Source organism: Rhagoletis zephyria, unplaced genomic scaffold (assembly GCF_001687245.7).
Source record: "Rhagoletis zephyria isolate East Lansing unplaced genomic scaffold, Rhagoletis_zephyria_1.1 Rzeph_scaffold_00092, whole genome shotgun sequence".
Classification (NCBI taxonomy): Eukaryota; Metazoa; Arthropoda; class Insecta; order Diptera; family Tephritidae; genus Rhagoletis; species Rhagoletis zephyria.
In genome coordinates this window covers 372,613-389,366 of record NW_016157176.1, presented here as the reverse complement: position 1 = coordinate 389,366, position 16,754 = coordinate 372,613, and the positions used below count along the sequence as shown (strand labels likewise).

At 40.8% G+C, this 16,754-nt stretch overlaps 1 protein-coding gene across 1 annotated transcript in view; it reads left to right on the top strand.

The window, feature by feature from the left end:
• The window catches only part of LOC108375245 (peroxisomal N(1)-acetyl-spermine/spermidine oxidase), a 28,740-nt gene extending 14,938 nt beyond the window's left edge, over positions 1 to 13,802 (top strand). The window contains exon 5 of the mRNA XM_017631350.1: positions 13,122 to 13,802. Within this exon, the coding sequence (XP_017486839.1) occupies positions 13,122 to 13,304 (183 nt within the window). The 3' untranslated portion in view covers positions 13,305 to 13,802. The remainder of the gene's footprint in view (positions 1 to 13,121) is intronic.
• The last annotated feature ends 2,952 nt before the right edge of the window (positions 13,803 to 16,754 follow it).

Genomic DNA, 16,754 nt, shown 5'->3' with positions numbered 1-16,754 from the left:
GCCCTGCGGAACTTACGTTCACCGAGATGGACGTCGGTTGGTGTGGGGAGCGCTGTGAAGGTGTTTTCGGTAAACTCCGCGTAACCTTTCCAATCAGCTTTAGAAAAGTTGATATAGGTCCGGTGTTTGGCGGAGGCAAAGTCGGTTGGTTTATCTATCGAGATGACTATGGGTAGGTGGTCTGATGCTAGAGTCAGCATAGGTCGCCATGTTATGCTGTTTATCAGACCAACGCTAACAATTGTGATGTCTGGCGAGCTACTGCAGTTACCCATAATCCTGGTGGGTGCGTCGTCGTTCATTGTGCAGAATGTCGAATCGTCTATCTGCTCAGCCAAGTCTGTTCCCCTACGATCGTTTGACAGGCTTGAGTGCCAAAGATCGTGGTGCGCATTAAAGTCACCTACTACCATACGGTTTTCACCTCTGAGGAGCGCACCTATATCAGGATGATATCCTGCCGGGCAGCAGGTGACAGGGGGTATGTATATGTTAAATATTTCGAGATCGACATCGCCTGACCGGATAGCGATGCCCTGACATTCTAGGGTGGTATCCCTGCGGTCGATGTCTGCTTCGATAAGACGATACTGCACGGTGTGGTGCGTGATGAACGCTAAGCCACCACCATTACCTCGCTCGCGATCACGACGGTGCACGTTGTACCCGGCGCAATTCAACAAAGTTGAATTGCTGTGCAACTTCGTCTCTTGGACCGCAGCTATCAATATACCATGCCGACACATGAAGACGGTTATCTCCTCAATCTTGCTCTGTAGCCCGTTGCTGTTAAATTGAAGGAGCTTCATGTGGTTTGGGAGACGTGTCGTGATGTGGGGTGTAAATGAACTGTATGTTCTTGCCGCCGTTGGCTGTGTGTGCTGCTGTGGTGATTGCCGCCCTGTGGTGGTGGCGGGGGGCGTCGCAATCGGGGTCTGCGACCGAGCAGCGCAACACGGGCCCTCGAAGTTCCCAGTCCAATCTCGCGTGGTACGCAGACCTGAGCATGCCCTAAAGTGGCACCAGCCAAGGCAGGTGTTGCACTTGACTGATGTCACATTACGGAATATCCTGGTCTGACATACCGTGCAGATTGTAGGGGGAACCAGGAGTTGTTGGCGGCGGCGTGTGGGTGGTGGTGCGGTTGTGTGTGTTATGTGGTTTGTAGTGGCTGTGGTACGGTCTGTGGTGTTATTATGTTGTTGTGTTGTGGTGACTGTGTGAGGCTGCTGTGTGAGTGTGGAGGCTGCTCGGGCGGACGGTGGTTAGCCGTGGAGGCTGCTCTGTTTGAGCAACAGGGGGCCACGTACGACGTGGTCCACTGTCTATGTGTCCGTAGTCCCGAGCAGACTCTGAGGTGACTCAACCCCTCGCAGGCATTACACTTGACTGAGGTGGAGTTGTGGTGTAATCGTCTCCGGCATACACAGCAGGTGTAGGTTTCTGGCCCTGGGTTTGACTCGATGCCAGCCCTGAGTAGGAGAATACGTAGTGAATGTAGCCCTATGGACGGACAACTTCTGAGATACTTCGCCGACCTAAACGGGGTTAGATCGCCGAAACAACAGCCCTTGGTCGGGTAAAACCTGAGTCATTCCGGTACGTAGAACCGGCTGTCGTGGGAATGACATGTCGGTTTGGTTCGACTCAAGTGGTTAAATTTTTTTATACTAAGTGATACAAAAAATACCACAATATAAAAAATATATATATATGTATATTTATATATATGTATAATAGCTCAATCAGCCACCGACAGAGCGCCCTTCCGTACCTGCCGTCAGGCCCGTCGAGAGGGAGGGGGAAAAGGGGTGAATCCCCCCGAGCCCAGGCTTCTTAAAGGGGCCCGAAATATCAGAACCACAACTTGTTATCATTTTTATTTACAATGTAATTGCTACTTCGTTATAGGCCTTCATTATAAACATATTGCGAGTCGTGCTGATTCTTTCCGACTCCATAAATTAAAGAAAATTATCATATGGCCCAAAACGGCGACTGTTACTGTTGCTTTTCAAAACCCGCTGAAACTCGCTAGAATACAACTTTCGGATAGTTTTTCTTCTTTCAACAGCTGCTTTATATTATCGAAAAAGTCTGCTCTCCTTATATAATGTTTTCAAAAGTTGGTACACAGTTTCTTAGCTTAAGGATGGAACTCAAGAGATACGTATTTATTGAACTGATAAAATTAATTTTGAGGTCAATATAATAATGCAAAAAATAGCTTGTAGTCTGTTTTATGCAATAAGTAGCATGAATAAAGCAGACTTGCGATTTGACATGTAATCCAAAGAAATTAAGAACATAATAATTATGAACATAGACTTCTATTGCTGTGCAGCTTTAAGTCGTTTCGGAAGTAATTTTCTGCTTAGAACTCGAACTGGAGCTTACAACTGTGCGAAGATATAGAGGTTTTCCGGGGTTAAGAACACGACAAAAGGCTTGAATGGCCACTTGTTTTTGCTCTATGACATTTAGTACTATTCTTAACCTTCAAAATGCGCCTTAGAGGGTTGCTTTACGAGTTTTCCTTCTGAAACTATGGCCATTGGAAGAAAGCATATGCTTAGTTTGGCGATGTTAGATTCGAGGACAAGACGGTTAAAGTGGACGTAACTCNAAATACACCTGGAGGTTTGCCATTGACTGCCGAGGGACTACCGCTTTTAAGAAAAAACCTTTTTTCTATATTCTTGCGATGTTGCTTTGACCAGAGAATGAATCCAGGCCCTGCGGAGTNATTGTATAGCACTATAGTACTAGAAAAATACTTAAAATAATAATTCCAATAGATTTTGAATATCTAATCAGAAAATCTTCTTCTTTTAGCTTTTTGTTTCGCTTCTTTTGGCCTCGTTCCTTTTTTAAATAATANATTTTTATTTTATATCACATTTTTTTATTTTATATCACATTTTTTTATTTTACTATTAGCTATTTTAAATGTTTAGAGTTGAATTTCATTATAAACTCAACAGCAACTAACTGAAAGCAATGTTAAAAAAATATTGAACTTATAAAAAAATTAATAAAAACGAAATAGATGAAAATCCTACTGACCGTGGGACTCGAACCCACGACCCTCGGCTCGTTAATCCGCAAAACTGACGTCTGTCAGGGCAAAATTAGTTTATATGCATAAGCATGCCCGTATGTCTTGCGTTTTACGTTACAAACAGTTTTCCACGAAAACATATGGATAATGAAGAAACTGCTTTATTTTATTGTGAAAGAAGNCCGCTTTGTTAAACTCGGCCAAAGTCGCGTAGGGGGTTACAGCGCCAAATAAGAGGAAGAAGTAAAGGATTTGAGTTAAAAAGAATATAAATTTTAACTATGAGTCAATAACACGTTCAATAGCTTACAATGTTGCTTTCAAAATGAGCCCTGACTCTAACTAAATAAAAAATAATTTTACCTGAAAATTAAATTAGTAAAATTGCATATACAGCCTTTATTTGCTTTAACTCATGCATGTTCCTCTTTAAAATGTGCATNCAAATGCTGGAAGAAACCAGATTTTTCAAAGCTTTAGTCTGGTGGATTCCGCGCCAAAAAACCTTTTGATATTTTGGACTGTTACATTACATTAGAAATGCTGCCGAATTTATTTTCACTTAGAAAGTTAGACGCTGATTATTTTATTNATTTTTGGGAATTAACTCGGGGGAATTTTCGATGAAAACACTGGTAAAAACGGCGAGCTGTTGTCTTTTNATTTATTTTCACTTAGAAAGTTAGACGCTGATTATTTTATTGAATACTGTTTTATTAACTTCAAAGTAATACAGGGCAAGCGACGAAAAGCAAGTAGTGGTCCTTAAATATAAACAACCCTTAATTTCATGTGCTTTTTAAATTTTCATTAATTTAAAGGTTTCTCAGGATTCAGTGAATTTTCATGATTGAGAAAAGAAGATTCGTGTATATTTACGTTGTCCGATACCTTAGAATATGCATGACCCAGATATAGTCAAAAATCTGCGAAACCTGAGAAAAAACTTTTTCCTTGGTTTCGTTTTCGGCGATATGGGTNCGGCGTCCGCGCTAGCCGACTGGTGAGAGTTGCGTGCACAAGCCTGTAGCTGCCAGGTTCGATCCTCGGTTGGAGCGATTGCGAAACAAAAATTTTATTTTTGTTATTTATTTTATTTTATTTATATATNTGGCCCGAGTTTTCTCTCGACGGTCCTGCCTGCCGTTCGTATCTTATATATAAAAATTAGTGGACGTTTTTGGTATGACCTCAGAACGGCTTGAGAACGGCTTCACCGAATTCAACCAAATTTATGCGGCATATTCGGGTTATCATACAGATGGTTTATGTGAAGTTTCATAAAATTCGAAAAAGGGGGCGTGGCACCACCCATACTAACTAATGTATAAAAATAAGTGCACGCTTTTGGTGTTACCTTATAACTTGAGATCGGCTTCACCGAATTCAACCATATTTAGTTTAGTTTAGTTTATTTAAAAAACACATACGCATTGTCCATCAAAGTTATTTACTGAAAGACTTATTAGGAGAGTAGGAACATCAATTTACAAAAATTTCAATATTGTTTAATTTCTAAATTGTTTTCTGAAATATCGCAGGGGCACCCTGTGTTTAATTTTATTCTAAAATTTTAATTGCTGTAATTCTCTACTATCTATATGGAAACAAGAAATGTCAAACCAACATTTTATTTCAAAGAATGTATTTTTGACTTTTTTTTCTGTGAAGAGCTTAGTATAAAATTTGTCGACTTTAGTGGCTTCCTGGCGGCATATAATTACTTTTTTAGGGAAATGTCTGTTTAATTGTTTTTATTGGATAAATTGTTTTTACAAAAATACCAAATAAGTTCACATTGCAGATAACCAATTTTTCGATTTATGCCCGCTTAGGCGGCACTGTGCGTCGTTTATTTTTTAAGAACCTCCAAAACCTGTTTGAGTCAGTCTTCAGGTCTCGTTCTGCCTTATCTAAATAATTCCTATAACATTGTGCAATTAATCTGTTGCATTCTGATCTCAGTCCACAGAACGCATCATAATTATTACGATTTTTCCAACTTTTGTACTTCACGTGGGCAGCCTTTTTCCGTCGCATCTTATAAATAAGCTCGCTTGTAAACCAGCATGGAAAATCATAGTTTCTTCTCCTGCACAGTGGAACGCACTGGGCTATCGCTTCGTTAATAACTTCATAAAACCAACGTACTTTCTCATCAACGTCATTTATTTGATACAGTGTAAAACAATTTGGGTAGTTCGCTCTTCTAAAATCAAACGTTGGATTAGTATTTGGCATCAAGCTCACACACGCTTTCAATTGAGCCATCCACGCTGGGTGATGTAGTATATCCTCAGTAGAAATGGCCTCTGATCTCTCGATTATTACGTCGCGATCGCTGAAACATAAGTCCAACAATCTACCATTGGTGTTTGAAATATTATTGCATTAAATACAACCGGCTAGAAGGAATTTCTCATTGATCATCGTTTCACACTCCAGTTGTGGTAGACTGCTGTGAATGTTGTAGTCACCAACGATAAATAGATTGCAATTCGGATATTTATGTTTGATGTGAGCCTCAGTTGATAAGTGCACAGAGTAAGCATCAGTTCGAGATTGTGGGGTATGTAAACACAACCTAAAATAATGTCCCTGCTGCAACCTTTGATTTTGACGTAAACTTACTCTATAATGCTTTTTTCTATGCTGACTAGTTCAGCCACAATGTCACGCTTAACAGCAATGAACACCCCTCCTCCGCGTTCACACATACTGGTATCAGAATCTCTGTCTCTTCTAAAAATACTATAGTTGCTATTCACTATCTCTCCGTCTTTAATTGTTGAGTGCAGCCATGTCTCTGTAATACAGGGGACATCACAAAGGCACCCCGCAGAAGTAACTAAGAAGTTTTTTAGTTTAGTTCAGAGTCCTCGAACATTCTGGTAATACACCAGAATGTCTCTGTTGGTTCTCATGTTTCTCCTTGGGGGTGCGAAATGCAGGTATGTTCACAATTCTTGGAACTCCATTAACATATTTGATGGTCTTATTACTTATCCCTCTCTTGGTCATTTCCTCCAGCTCAGCATGCAGTCTGCTCAGGTGAATCAGCTGTGCACGGGTAAAATCAGGCTTAAAGTGAATCCTTCCATCATCTGAGTTAACAGACTTAATTTTTAGCAGGTTTCTAGCGTCACTCACAGAAGTTGTGTCGATCAGCAGTGGACGTATCTTCCCGTTCACCGCCTTGCCAACCCTACGTAGCTTAGCGTTGGAGATGAGATCAGCAAGTTCCGGTGGCAGCACTTTGGCTACACGTTCGCGATCGTCACATAACCTCTCCACACCACTCGATTTCCCAGGTTCAGGTACATTAAATGCCAGGACATTCTGATCTCGCCTTTTTCTCTCCGTAGTTTCAGCAATTATATAGTCAGCAGCATTGTATTTAGTTAGCACTTGTAGTCTCACTTTCAAAGTTCACCAGCTTGGCTTCGACAGCATCAACCCTTATTTCCAGTAGGGCTCATTGCCTTGACGTGTTCGAACTCTGCCGAGCTATGGACCCTTGTATATGCTATGGAATATTGTAAAGTTTTTTTCGATATCATCTTTGAAGGCATTGAATTGCTCGCTGAAGACTTTCGTTATTCTAGCGACAATAGTATCGCCAGCAGTGTCACGCACATCGACCGCGACTATTACACTAACCTCACTTCTGCAACCATCGCATGCCCATTTGGTATTGTTTTTTATCCCAGCAGCTAGCTTGCTAAATTCTATATATAGAATACTTGATGAGTTTTCTCTAATTAAAACAGAGCAGATACCACACTTGACTTTCAATGACGCCATATTAATAGGGTATAAAAATGAGTACTTTAATACTCGATACCTTATTTGGAGATTTTACTCGATACTTTGCAAAGTACTCGTAGTATCGAAAACTTTTCAAAAACACACTTTTAAAATTTTTTCTTCCATTGACAACCCAATTTTCTTCATCACTTAAAATAAACTGAAATTGCGTGTAGTCTGTTGCATAATATAAACCAAATGATTTAGTTTTTTAATAGTTTGAAAATAAAGTAGGTTTAAAGAGTTTAATAAAATAACATTTTCATACATTTTTCAGTTTATAAACCTTTTTTATTTTTTATGAATAAGGCCATAAAACTTTACGCAAAGTTCACGAAAATTCGGAATTTCTAGAAACTTTTTCGGTATGCAGTTTTGTAACCTTTTCAATATTACGTATAGCCTACTACCGTTGACTTTTAACCGCGTATCATCATTCTGCAAAACCGCGTAACTGACGTTAGCTGCTGGAAAGTGCAGGTTTTGATGAAATTTTCTTTTTTCTGGCCTACTGGGAATTTCATTTTCTTCTAGTAATTCATTTGCATTTTATCTCGACCGAGACAAATTCTTGTATTTTTTCTTTATATAGAGAAAGCCTGATTAATTACATTTCCAATGGTATTCCATTTTTGTAAATAGAGCAGGAAATATTGAACTTATAACGGAATTTTGTTGACCCAACTTGACTTTTTTATCGATATTTTCCACGCCCATAATTAAAAAAAAATATATTTATTTTTAGGTCCATTTTTGTCAGTTTATAATTCCTTGTTATAGGGAAATATTAAATATAAATTTTGGGCATTTTAGCCTTTGTAGTTAGTTAAATATTTCAGTTTTTGCATTTTTAAAAATTGCAGTTATATAATAGGGTGGCGTGACAGTAACTATAAATTACCAATTTTTTGTAAAAAGCTTCGCCTATCTTATAACGTACCTTGTGCAAAATTTCATTAATCTATCTTCAATAGTTTTCGAATTACAGAATTAAAAGCAGCTAGATGGGTCAAATCTTACACTGTGCGGCAGGCAACACAACTGTTTAACACCACACATCACAGTCGGTCTCCCAAGGCACACAAAGGTGCTACAATTTAAATGTAACGGACTGCAGAGCAAGATCTAGGAGATAACTGTTTTTATGGGAAAGCATGGAATATTAATAGCTGCGGTCCAAGAGACGAAGTGGCACGGCAATTCAACCCTGTTGAATTGCGCCGGATACAACGTGCACCGTCGAGATCGCGAGCGATACAATGGTGGAGGTCTTATTGAAGCAGACATCGACCGCAGGGATACCATCCTAGAATGTCAGGGTATTGCTATCCGGTCAGGCGATATTGAGCTCGAAATATTTAACGTATACATACCCCCTGTCACCAGCTGCCCGGCAGGATATCACCCTGAAATAGGTGCGCTACTCAGAGGTGAAAACCGTATGGCAGTTGGTGACTTTAACGCGCACCACGATCTTTGGCACTCAAGCCTGTCAAATGATCGTAGAGGAATACATCTGGCTGAGCAGATAGACGATACGACATCCTGCACAATGAACGACGACGCACCCACCAGGATTATGGGCAGCTGCTGCAGCTCGCCAGATCTAACAATTGTCAGCGCTGGTCTGATAAACAGCGTATCATGGCGACCTATGCTGACCCTAGAATCAGACCATCTGCCCATAGTCATCTCGATTGATAAACGTACCGACTTTGTTTCCGTGGATCACCGGACCTATGTCAACTTTTCCAAAGCTGACTGGAAAGGCTTCGCGGATGTTACTGAAGGCGCCTTCACTGCACTGCCCATACCAACCGACGTTCATGTAGGTGAACGTAAATTCCGCAGGGTTGTCACTGCTGCTGCAGCTCGCTTCATCCCAGCAGGATGTATTAAGAATCCACGTCTGAACTTTCCTGCTGAAGCGGCTGTTCTAGCCGATGAGTGCGACAACCTTCGTCAGGCCGATCCCGGAAATCCCCGAATCAGGGATCTCAATTCGGAGATTCGGAAACTTGTGAACGCACGATTGAGAGAATACAAAGGTTGCGCCGATCTCGGACCGCTATTCCTCTCTTAACGAATTTGACAGAATCGTTGTTTGCATGACGTCACACTTGTGCAACTTGTTTACGTTTTCCTTGCAACATTTTTTCTTCTTCTTCCATTCTTGCTCACGTTTTGGCATTCCGCTCTCGCAATTGCACCAGTGCGACGTCACACAAAAGTTATTCTCAAAAATCCTCTCTGATCGGCGCAATCTTGTATTCTATCATTCTTGTTGTGAACGTACATAAGCGGAAGAAATGGGAAGAGCATTTGAAGACCTGCAACTTCGCCTCTGGTGTGAGCAAGCTGTGGTCAACCGTGAGGTCGTTGTTCAACCCGACGAAGTGTGACGACAGAGTCGAAATAGAGTTTGGTGACCACGCTTCGTCGGAACGATGCGCGAGATATTTTAGCCGGCAGTTCATTCTGCATCCTCCGGTGAATAAAGCCAAACATCGAATGACCAGAAGGCTGCACAAAATGCCAAAACCCAGTGCGCCTTTTGTTTTCACCAGCGGTGAGGTAAGGGTAGCCATCAGGAAGGCGAAAGCCACCAAAGCCATTGGACCCGACGGAATATGTTGATGCTGAAAAATTTGGGTCCTGCGGGAGTAGCATACCTAACGGAGGTCCTCAACCTGTATATGGCCACTCTCGTCATTCCAGACATCTGGAAAATGGGGAGAGTGGTCCCACTGCTCAAACCGGGGAAACCAGCCAACAAAGGAGAGTGTCATTCAACGCTAGTAGAAGATATAAAGGCCTCCTCACTCCCACAGGGACTCAAACGGTGGTCGACGAATTACCTGAGTGGTCGACACTCGTCAGTAATTTTTAGAGATAACAAGTAAGAAAGTCTAAGTTCGGGCGGGGCCGAACATTAAATACCCGGCGCAAGTATTACATATATGCCTTTTCACCTTTCCGAAAGCTACCGCTACATGGTAAGCCGGGGTGTATCAATTTTGAATAAATTAGCGTCCTTAAATTTCGAAATATTGACGTTTCAAGCATTTCTAAAATTTACCGTTATATGAAAAGCCGTAATTTTAGTCCGATTTCAATAATTTTGAACGTTTTGCTTTTATGTGGCAAGCACAATAACCATACCGAGTTTGGTACAAATTGGTAGAACGGTTACCGAGATACATATATGTGATCATAAGTGGGCGGTGCCACGCCCATTTTCCAAAATTTTATNTGTGCACAGACGGACGGACAGACGGACGGACGGACAGACAGTCACCGCTTAATCGATTTCTGTTTTCATCCTGATCATTTATGTATACATTTGTCTATATCTATCTCGATTCGTTTTGCCTGTTACAAACAACCGTTATGTGAACAAAGTTAATATACCCTTGTGCACAAGTGCGCTCGGGTATAAAAATAGCAAACCACGTAAAATTAAAGATACCACAGGATGGTGTCCTGTCCCAGCTACTGTTTAATTATTACATCTCAAAGCTACCTCAACCACCAGAGGGTGTTAATATTGTCTCCTATGTCGACGATTTTTCGATCAAGGCGTCTGGGAATGGAATTGATGACTCGAAAGTAAACGGTTATCTCGCCGAACTTTCTCGCTTCTTCACTGCAAGGAGCCTTGCCCTATCCCCTGCGAAATCCTCGGCAACCCTTTTCACCACCTGGACGAAGGAGGTCAGACTGCAACTGGGTATTCACGTCGATGGCGTAATACCGACGGTGAATAACCCGAAAGTCCTCGGAGTTACCTTCGACAGTCTGCTCTCCTTCTCGGCGCATACAACCGCAATTGTCAACAAAGTACCGAGCCGCAACAATTTCCTCAAGTCGCTGGCCGAAAGCACTTGGGGCAAAGATATAGAAACGATGTTGGCAACATACAAGGCAATTGGCCGGCCGATTCTAAACTATGCGCGTATGGTCGCCGGGGACTAGCAGGACGCGGTGGATGAAACTACAGACCTGCCAGAACACGGCACTACGAACAGCGACTGGATGCCTCCTGATGACGCCCCAGCACCACCAACACGACGAGACCCAGATGCTCCTAGTAAAGGAGCACAATGCAATGCTCTGCCAGCAGTTCCTTATGGGGAGCCACAGACGCGGTCATCCCAGCAAACAGCTGCTTGCAGAAGAGCCCTCGCCAATCCACGTCAGGAGGCATCTCTACGAACTGACGGACGAAGTCCAGAGGTTTATNGCACCACCAACACGACGAGACCCAGATGCTCCTAGTAAAGGAGCACAATGCAATGCTCTGCCAGCAGTTCCTTATGGGGAGCCACAGACGCGGTCATCCCAGCAAACAGCTGCTTGCAGAAGAGCCCTCGCCAATCCACGTCAGGAGGCATCTCTACGAACTGACGGACGAAGTCCAGAGGTTTATTAAACAACCTCTGGACCCGTCAACCTACCGACAGGCCCCTTACGATATTCACAGGGAATCAGTCTCGAGTTACGTAGACTCCCGCCCTGTGTCGTTCTAGGCACACAACCACCGGGCATGGACGGGAAAGAACTTTGTCTGCTTCGGGAGACCCGCACTACAATAGCCCAGCTGCGCTCTGGCTATTGCAGCAGGCTCTTACCTGAGCAGAATCAATGAGGATGTGCCCAACCAATGCCCGGCATGTGGAGAGTCGTCGCATGACTCCCGGCACCTCTTCACATGCCCTGAGAACCCCACTGAGCTTACGCCCCTGTCCCTATGGACAGACCCTGTGGAAGTCGCACACTTCCTGGGCCTCCTCCTAGCTGAAATGGACGACAACGTTGACGGATGAACCNGGTGTCCTGTCCCAGCTACTGTTTAATTATTACATCTCAAAGCTACCTCAACCACCAGAGGGTGTTAATATTGTCTCCTATGTCGACGATTTTTCGATCAAGGCGTCTGGGAATGGAATTGATGACTCGAAAGTAAACGGTTATCTCGCCGAACTTTCTCGCTTCTTCACTGCAAGGAGCCTTGCCCTATCCCCTGCGAAATCCTCGGCAACCCTTTTCACCACCTGGACGAAGGAGGTCAGACTGCAACTGGGTATTCACGTCGATGGCGTAATACCGACGGTGAATAACCCGAAAGTCCTCGGAGTTACCTTCGACAGTCTGCTCTCCTTCTCGGCGCATACAACCGCAATTGTCAACAAAGTACCGAGCCGCAACAATTTCCTCAAGTCGCTGGCCGAAAGCACTTGGGGCAAAGATATAGAAACGATGTTGGCAACATACAAGGCAATTGGCCGGCCGATTCTAAACTATGCGCGTATGGTCGCCGGGGACTAGCAGGACGCGGTGGATGAAACTACAGACCTGCCAGAACACGGCACTACGAACAGCGACTGGATGCCTCCTGATGACGCCCCAGCACCACCAACACGACGAGACCCAGATGCTCCTAGTAAAGGAGCACAATGCAATGCTCTGCCAGCAGTTCCTTATGGGGAGCCACAGACGCGGTCATCCCAGCAAACAGCTGCTTGCAGAAGAGCCCTCGCCAATCCACGTCAGGAGGCATCTCTACGAACTGACGGACGAAGTCCAGAGGTTTATTAAACAACCTCTGGACCCGTCAACCTACCGACAGGCCCCTTACGATATTCACAGGGAATCAGTCTCGAGTTACGTAGACTCCCGCCCTGTGTCGTTCTAGGCACACAACCACCGGGCATGGACGGGAAAGAACTTTGTCTGCTTCGGGAGACCCGCACTACAATAGCCCAGCTGCGCTCTGGCTATTGCAGCAGGCTCTTACCTGAGCAGAATCAATGAGGATGTGCCCAACCAATGCCCGGCATGTGGAGAGTCGTCGCATGACTCCCGGCACCTCTTCACATGCCCTGAGAACCCCACTGAGCTTACGCCCCTGTCCCTATGGACAGACCCTGTGGAAGTCGCACACTTCCTGGGCCTCCTCCTAGCTGAAATGGACGACAACGTTGACGGATGAACCGACCTGAGCGGGGCTTAGTAGCTGCTACAACAGCAACAACAACAACTGTGCTTATTAATTTTTTATAAAATGTATAAAGCGGGAATATGCCTAGACTTTTTAAAAAGCCATCTTAATTTAGACAAAAACGCGTTACTATGTAGGTATTGAAGAACCTGCCACAAAATAATGCTTAGAAAGTGACTATAACCGACCAATAACCGTAGCATATACATACATACTTATAGTAATGTTAATAAGCATTTACTTATCATTCAGCCTGCAGTTTTGTTCGCTGGCGAGCATACACACTCCAACTTTTATTCAACTGTACATGGTGCCTATTTGAGTGGACGGACGGCTGCTCAACACATTCTCTCTAAAGATGAGCCGGTGGGGGTTTTTATGGAAGCAGATACAAGCGATTTAAGTTCATGGATACAAGGAATTTCGCTGGAATAAAAAGTCATAAATCTAAATACAAAATGCAACGAGTTCGTTTAACACACCAAACGAATGGGAAATGAATTGAGGCAGTGAACTTCCATTAAGATGCGGCCATTTTTTCAGCGTTGGAGTCAATATCTTTGGGAACATTATAAATAGCTTCAGTTAAAACGCGCCACTATGCTAATAAATGGACATATATATTCGTTTCGATTAAGTTAAATTTTTTTTTGACAACCATAAATCTTCGCCAGCTCTTTAATGTCTAATTAAGTTTAAATTGTTTTATAACTTAACTGTTGCTTTTGTTAGCAATAAGAAATTCTGCCTTCTCCTGAGTTTCACATGAAAAAAAAATTCACCCGAAAATTTGTCATTCGCGCATTGTAAAACCAAGAGTTAAAAGTGAACCGGTTCGGGGAAAATGAAACTCATGATAAGGCTTATTATGTTTAGGTGCTTTCATAAAGTGCGAAATTCTGGATACATAAGTTGAGAGTATAACGGTAAAAACTATATGCAATATTTTATTGACTATATATTTGCGCTAAGATTACAAAATTTTTAGTTCATTTCCAGTTTGATACCATTTAATAGTATTTATAGGTGTTTTCATTTATTTTGTGAGAATATTGTTTATAAAAGCATTTATTTTTTGTGTCTATCTTTTTTCTCATAAGGTTATTCTAACCGCATTTGTTTGGTTATTTTGGCAAATACATTTTTCGATATGTTTTTGTAAGATAATGAAACACTGATAAGATAACTAAATTGTGTAAAACTTGTTGATATTTGACTATAAAATGCTATATTCAGTACATTTTAAATCATTTGAACTATCGATTATGCTAACAAATGAATGAAATAGGATTAATCTAAATATAGAAGTATGTATGTGCAAGTGAGGCAATATGAGAGAAGAAGTTTGTTCATTATTTAAGTTATTTATTTATTATAACATACATACATAAAACATTATGCATACATACATATTATGATATTACCCATAACTCTCGATGTTTGCACAAGGATGAATTGTAAAATATGGTCCCCACGAATGACAATTTTTTGGTATATTCTTACTGAAAACAGATTTAAGTTAAAAGTGTTATGAAGGATAGGATATATGGAAATCATAAGCTGAAATTTGAAATAAAGACATTGGCACTCGCATATGTGAACATCGCTTAACTTAAATCAAAAAGTGCACAGAGATATATATTATTCTGCGTAATGCATAGCGCTGATTATCTATATTGCAATGTGTATTTAATCAATTGTTAAAAACGAAAGTAATTTTTTAAAGTTGGTATGTAAGGATCGTCTATTTAAGTTGTTTTATTTGACGAAAAAGTTTAGCGAAATTTGTATACATATTACAAAATTATAAAAAGAAATTAAATATACATGCAAATGCGATTCAAATTGCCCCGAAAAAATTTATGTTTACAAAAAAATAAAACCATATAACAAATAAATTAAAAAAATCGTATTTTTTGCTTTAATTATTTAGGGAGTTGGCGATTTTTACTTTATTAGCTTCTTTCATGGAAATGAAAAGCAAGCATTCGGAAACTACCCTTAGATTTTTCGTATTTTGCCTAAGTCCAGTTTGCCTCTGATTTCACACGTACCGCGAAGTAGCTGGAAACTGCACTGGTCATCATTACATTACCCGACACAAAAATTTAGTAATCATAAGCGTTTGAGAGACACCGACAGCCTCTTGTGGAGGAGATAGTTTTGAGATACATATATGCATATATGTACATATATTATCCTTAAACACTGTGAAACATATTTCCATAACGTAAATGAAGTCGCTTTCGATATCGTACTGAACTTAGATTTTGAGTACCCGACAGCTAGCAGCAGTTAGGAACCAAATATTTATACACGAGATGTGGTACTTTGCTATGACTCTGCTAGTATAATTTTTCCTTTTACATCAACATTAGAGCCGTTTATTTTGAAAGTGGCATAAGCCACCTTTTCAAAAAAAATCTATTTAATATTAACACTAATTACAATTTAACGGTATCTATTCCTTGAAAAAAATTGCATTGCGATGTTGGGAACTACCGAAGTTATATCAGAGAGAAGTTTTACTAATCAGCGGTATAACGAAGACGTTTATTTTGAAAGTGGCCACTTAAAAAATTAAGTTAATCATAAAAATAATTACACCGAGAATTTTACATAAAACAAAGCATACCCACAAAACTAGGAGCTAATTATAGTAAGACTGTATTTTTATGGGTTAAGAGTTAATACACACACGACCATACACTCGAATTTGGTCCGTCTACTTTAATGGCTTAAAAAAATAAATATAATTAAAAGGGCATTTTCAATGCCAATTCGTCCTTGTGAACCAAAAAAATGTAATATTTTTAAATGCTAAAAATGTTTTTCTCCTATTTGGTACCCATATTTGTATTCTAGATTACACTGAAATTTTTAAATAAGTTTTGGAGCTAGTCATATCTTTGAAATTTCAAAGTCATTTAAAGAAAAATCCTGACCCCTGAGGGAATCACTTAAAACGCAGTTTTGCTATATTTGTTTCGTGTGTTTTTAATTTTTTTTGGTTTTTGTTGCACGGTGTTACAATTTAATTGAATAAACCTTTATAATTAACACTATTATAATATAATATGACTTTTTCATAAATTTTAGTAAATTGCAGTGATTTCAGAACGTCACTTCAGTAAAATACATCCAACAATATTGATATATGTAAGTAAGTAACTTTTCTGAACTATTTATTTTGAAAGTGGCATAAGTCCCTTCACCTTAATGAAAAGTGGTGAACGAAATTACTTGTACTGAAAAATCTTCAGGAGAGTTAGCATCAATATTTTTAAACGTGGTAACCCTTACATATCTGGATTTAAAAACAAAGGCACTTATGCCATCTTCGAAATAAACGGCTCATTTGAAAAACGAGTTTTGAGCACCGCCGCAGGGTGCGATGTCAATAGGTTCGACATAAACCAATGTACAGAGCAGGGTATGGTGGTACAGGTAACCAGATTATACTTTTCAATATTGGATTGAAAAATTGCCCCAAATGGCATTCCATTGTTTTAAGCCCCATATTATCTGATATGGGTCGGGGAGGTTTTTACTAATTTGGACGTTAGATTTCTTAAAACTATAGCGAAGCTGAAAAATTAAAAAATTAAATTAAGACCAACCAGAAAATCGGCACAAGGTGCTAACGCAAGTGTCAGCACTATCACACAAAGCTTAAGATACAAAAAATTAAAAAAAAGTAAATATATGTACAGAAATTCAACACCTGACTTGAACTCATTGACACTCATGAACAGTGGAAAATCTTCTTCAAACTTAAATTTTTGGACTGCACAGCATCGTCTTCTGCTCTGTATCTTAGTTCAGTAGTCATAAACACCAAGTTGAGATGTGGGGTATTCTCGAAAGAGCTTGCCGCGTTATGGA